Genomic DNA, 5,677 nt, shown 5'->3' on the forward strand with positions numbered 1-5,677 from the left:
CAACACGTTTTGTTTATGCTAACAGCAACATGACCAACATGTCATGCTAACCCCGAAATCCCACATACTCCATCAGTTCCCAGCTACGCTCCAGACCACCTGCACAAACCAAAGCCTACAGCCTCCACTGTGGCTCCCGTCCGCTCCCCTCTGAGCCCCTTGGAGATGGTAGGGGGCATGCGTGAGATGATTAAATTCAAAGCAGCAAAACATGCGGAAATGATCCATGGTTTCCGCAAATCATTAAAAATAATTACAATTCATTAATTTTGGGGGATTTTTTCATTAGTTTAATTTAAAAAAAATTTCATTAATTTTTATAATTTTTATTAATTTTTCTATTTTTCGGTGTAACAATAAACATATACCGAACCGAACCGAAAACCGTGACCACGAAACCGTGAACCGAACCGAACCGTGGATTTTGTGAACCGTTCCACCCCTAGTGTTTATGTTTGGCCTTAATCTAAAACCTACCAGAAAATCTGGTGTGTGAGGTGGGCTGTTGTTTTGTGTATGTGTCTCTGTGGGTTTAATGCTTAAACCAAAAAAGGCAACAAGAGCGTGCTATGCACAAAACAGGATTAGGGTCCGACCTCTCTATTGACGTTAATCCAGGAAGGATGCTAACATTAGCGCACCCTTCAATCAACACTCCCATCTTGGTCAAGCAGTCGATAAGAGAGGCTGCTTTAGTAATTTTTTACTTATTCTGTAAAAGACTATAATACAATGGTAAACAACCCTTGGCTAGCTGCTAATGTGGCTAAAGCTAAATCCATATGAAGGCCAAAATATACTTGTCAAATTCTCATGTGTCACAAGAAAAAAAAGGGATATGAAAAAAAAGCTCTAGTTGTTTTTTATTCCTGCATAAAAATTATTGCAATTTATTGAAGGAATATTTTCAGAAGGATAAATAAGTAAAATACACGGTTAAGACTCCTTTAAAGGAACAAGCTATCATCCTCTAGAGTGATAAAGTTAAGATAAGTTAGGCGTTCATATCCTTACGGCAGGAGGAAAACCTTTCTCCAGAGATGGCGCCTTGTCGACATTAGCGGGGACAAATGAGACTGCACCTGAGGAGAAGACGTTAAACAGCAGTAAAAGCACCAGATATATGACATGAATTGCCACATTTTAACTCAGCTAAAAGCAAATAAACAAACATGCAGCATGAGGAGCAGGAGAGCAAGCAGGTCTTTGCCTCTACTTTAGAAAAACCTTCACTGCAGATTGCGTTTAACTGAAAGCTGTAATGTAACCCTGACAAATACAATACATCAGCTATTCTAGCTGAGCTTTTCAGGTACTGATGTTATGATAAAAAATATTACAACTAACAATAGTAAAAGTAATATGATTGCGGAAATGTATTTTCACATTCATATAACAAAGCATGAACATTATGGTTGAGGTTTTTTTTTTATACATGGGAAAATGTATTACAAAATGGTAAGATGTTGCAATTTATGAAGAAAAATTGTCAAAAAAGCATAATTTATTATATAAGACAGAGTTCTGCACTACTGGTTGTCATGTCAACAGACGTATTTTGCATCACAAACCAATGTTGACTCACAAACCTCTGAGGCGTAGACAAAAAATGAATATAAATAATAAACATCTGGAATCACAATTGTAATTAAAGCAATGAAGGCTGTTGAAGGCATTAGATTTTATTTAGTTATGCTTTATGGGTTGGAATACAATTAAAAATCTATTTTCTGATTTTCACATATAAAAAAGAGCAAAGGAAACCAATTTGAATATTATAACTATACATTACTCTATATTAGTATATTACAAATCTTAGTTTGTATTAAAACAATGTAGCAAGAGCCAAACCTTTTCAATAAAAAGCAGCACAGTAATAAAGACAATGAGGAGAACTTACCCCCACTGCTGGATGAAGGAACCCACTGAGGCTGCTCCATGGAAGTAAGTGAACTAAAACTGTTCGGGTATCTATTGTCGTTACTTTGTCCCCCGAACGTCGCTTGAGGCATGTTCACATTTTGTCCACATGATGAAAGACCAAAGGACTGATCTTGAAGTCCGTGTGCTAAGCCATGACCAGGTACCGGAGTCTGAAACATTTTGTAATTGGAGGGCTGAGGATGTACATTCTGTGCCCCACAGACCTGCAGACCCTGATTTTGTTGGGAAAGTTGAGGGATGGTTTTCATTTGGCTTGTTGCTGCCAAACCTGAAGACGTGTAAGGAGATGGTGAGGCAAAGTTCGTCCCATGAGAAGCAGTGCTGATTGCGGAGCCATGAAAAATTGAGTTGGACGAAAACATGCTGGTCATGTTGGCAGCCTTTAGGAGGCTGTTGTTTCTGGAAGTTGAGCTGTTCAGATTGCTTACGGAGCTCTGATGGGACGTCTCCAGAAGGCCAAACAACGGTCTTTGATCAGAGGTAGAGCCCAGAGTGAGATTTTGAGGGTTGCTTTGCAGGTTAACAGAAAGTCCTTGAGATGAGGCTGAGGACCAGCCACTCTGGTCCAGCCATGTCGGACACTGTATGTGGTTCTTATTTGCAGCAGCGTTGTCCATCCTTTTCCATAACCATCCAGTTTGTTTACCAAAGTATTTGGTTTTCTTTTAAGCTGAGAACTACAAGCAGAAAAAAAATATGTTTAATTCTCCACCGCAGATACTGTAGGTTGGCTCAAATTTTTGGAAGCTAAGTTCTTCACTGACCTACTTTGTGTTGCATTTCTCTTCGAACTTATCTATTCAAATCTTGAAAAACAGTCATAAAAACTAACTTGAAAGTTTTTTGTTCTTCAGGTGGTTGTAAGAGGATTTTCTTGGGAAGTTGATAGCTATTTAACTTTTTACTCTAGAGCTTGTAAAACTTATTTTCTTAACATATTTTGTAAATAAAACTGACAGCTTATTTAAAACAACTCAAAAAATTTCTTCAAGTAATGTTTTGGGGATATGCATTTAAAGTTCTGCAAGTACATTTAACTTAATGCCTCAGATCTATTTAATTAATCTTATTCATTTGTATCTCATTCATTTTTAAGGTGTCTCAATATCACAAGATTCTGTAAGAATCTAAGCCATTTAAAACTCTTTTTGGATCTTAGTTATCAAACTGTGCAGTAAAGATCGGCTAAATATTCAACTGGTTCAAAGGTTTTCTGTTTTAAACAATTCAGCAGATTGCATCAAGTTTGGCAGCATCCAGCCCTGCTGGTGATCCTTCATACCGACCTTGCATGAGGGGACAGAGGGGAGGAAATTAACCTCTTAAAATCAGAGCTGCACTAGACGGTCCATAAAACATCAGTGATTTTAATAGTACAGGACTGAATGGGTGCAATATCTGGAAGACATTTAAGATGCATTGCATCTTACATGCCAATGATACATCTGACCTGCTAGTTATTTCTCCATCATGCACAACTAATTCAGAGTGTGATAACAGCATAAGGAAAGGAATAAGTAATAAATATAAGGGCTGTGGGTGCAAGCTTTGTGGTAGACAACAGGAGAGCCTCTTTTCAGGAGATATACCCCATTACCTGCTTATCCTGCAATCATAAGCAGGTAAAAACCATTAGAGAAGGAAAACAAAACGATGATCCGGATAAATATTTCATACAAAATGTTTCTTTTAAATTTTCTATTGTGTTTTTGATAATATACGTTCTACCTTAACCTCGTATTTGAACGAAATGCTTTTGGTTTAAGATGATATTTAAGAGCGCTGAATAAAGCAGTCGCAAAGTAAATGTAAAATAAAAAGAAAGAAAGAAAATAAAAACATAAGCGCTTGAAACTGTTTTTTTTTTTTTTAGCTAGCTCTTTTACTGAGTTGCTAGCTGCACAATGAAGTCTCTACATCTAAATTCTTCTGCACTAATTAAAGTTTAAAGTAAAACAAGCAGCAAAATCAGTGCAATTTAAATTAAGGCGGATTATTATATAGCTCATATACTGTATACAGAAGGCATACCTGCTTCTGCAGAGGTTTTCTCGTAGTAAAGTAACATCCGTTAAACAGCCTCTTCCCTCTTCTTCTTCGTTGGTGCTTTACGGCACTTTGCGTTCACCTTACTACAACACCGCCACCCTGAGGCCTAAATCCATACCTGCATTCCCAGTTTCTTTTTTTTTTTTTTTTTTTATTGAACAAAATGTATACAAAATCTCGATGAGGTGCAAGAACATTACAACATAGGTAGAAAAAGTAAAACAAAAAAACAAGGGGCTAAGACTAAAAACAAGCACATAAAACAGTAAGGCAATTGAATAATAATAGAGCAGGGATTTAAAACAAAAGAAAACTTGAGATACTGGCAGTTACTTTTCTTGCAGAAACAGATTTCAAAAGTTTCAGTGAGGTGAAATAAAGTTTAAATTGGTTAAGAAAAAAATCAAAACAAGGAGTAGAACCTCTCCATTTACAGCAGTGTATGTGATATTTAACAAGTAAAAAGATAATATTAACCATGTCAGATATTTTACTATCAAGGCCATCAATATAATATAAAATGTGGGTGATGGTTATCTCAGGAATGTCATCAATTTTAAGGGATAACCAATTTTTAACGTCGCATTCCCAGTTTCACCCACCGTTGTTCCCAAATCAAGTCCCTCTTCTTCTTCTTTGTTAGATTGGCGGATTGCAATCAACTTACAGATGCATACCGCCACCTACTGTACATGAGTGTGTAGCTCTACAGTTCCACCTACTACATTCTATTTTTATTTTTTTTTATTTTTGCGTTATGTAAAAATAAAAAACACTGCTTTATTAATGACCAAATTGTCCTCCCTATCTCCATCTGTCCATAAAATTCCTTTAATACCAAATCCTCTCCCTTTTTCCATAATTGTTTTCCTCATCCTCTCTCTTTCAGGTGCATATTTAAAGCAATCCATCAAAACATGATCCACATTTTCTTTTCTTTCACAACCCTCACATAAATTATTATTTCTCTTCCCTACTACAAACAAAAACTCATTCATGTAGGTTATTCCAGTTCTTAATCTAGAAAAAATTATCTCTTCCCTTCTGCTACTTTCTCCATAATGTTTTAACAATTACAAATTTTTGAACCAAAAATTTGATATAAATCTGCAAGGAGGGGAATTTATTCATTTTAGACATAAAGCAATAATTCATAAAAACACCTTATGTCTTTCAGTAAACTTCTTTACCAGTTTACACACCACATACCATGATGTCCATTCTGATTTACTTAACACCTCAAGCTCAGTCAGTCAAGAGGAAATCAGTGAGTGGAATTTGAAAAAAAATATTTAAAACTTTTTAAACAGCTTGTGTTTGTAATTTTGCAATATCCTGTATTTCATTATTTTGTTTTCTAATTTAAGTTTGTTGAATTTTTTTCTTTACTTTCTTCCCCACTTTTTCAAACTTTGTTTTATACATTTAATCAATTGTTTTATATGCAAATTGTGCTTCTGGATGAAATTTTCTATATTTCTGGGGGGCGGAGCAATGAGGCATTTCTATTGGTCTGCTGGACGTTAGCAACAACACCTTATTGGTCAATGTGTGCATCAAGAGCAAGCGTTTGTATTCAGGTGAGAGAATGAAATGTTTAAAAACTCAGTCAAAGAAAGAAAAATTAAAAATATAAAATATGTAAAAATGAAGAAAGATAAAGGTATAAATGATAAAATTTGTA

The 5,677-nt window shown here is 35.6% G+C and overlaps 1 protein-coding gene across 2 annotated transcripts in view; it reads right to left on the reverse strand.

Annotated features, from left to right (window-relative positions):
- LOC107102615 overlaps nucleotides 1-4,040 on the reverse strand; it is a 6,112-nt gene extending 2,072 nt beyond the window's left edge. Inside the window, exons 1-3 of one of the 2 annotated variants that reach the window (XM_015401991.1) lie at nucleotides 3,976-4,040; nucleotides 1,901-2,621; nucleotides 1,015-1,082 (exon numbers count right to left, since the gene is read on the reverse strand). In XM_015401991.1, coding sequence (XP_015257477.1) covers nucleotides 1,015-1,082; nucleotides 1,901-2,561 — 729 coding nt within the window. In that variant the 5' untranslated portion in view covers nucleotides 2,562-2,621; nucleotides 3,976-4,040. Of the gene's footprint in view, nucleotides 1-1,014; nucleotides 1,083-1,900; nucleotides 2,622-2,708; nucleotides 2,850-3,975 lie in introns of those variants that run through there. The other variant, XM_015401992.1, reaches the window with a different exon arrangement.
- Nucleotides 4,041-5,677: the final 1,637 nt, after the last annotated feature.

The sequence above is a fragment of the Cyprinodon variegatus genome, unplaced genomic scaffold (assembly GCF_000732505.1).
Source record: "Cyprinodon variegatus isolate N-32 unplaced genomic scaffold, C_variegatus-1.0 Scaffold1282, whole genome shotgun sequence".
Lineage (NCBI taxonomy): Eukaryota > Metazoa > Chordata > Actinopteri > Cyprinodontiformes > Cyprinodontidae > Cyprinodon > Cyprinodon variegatus.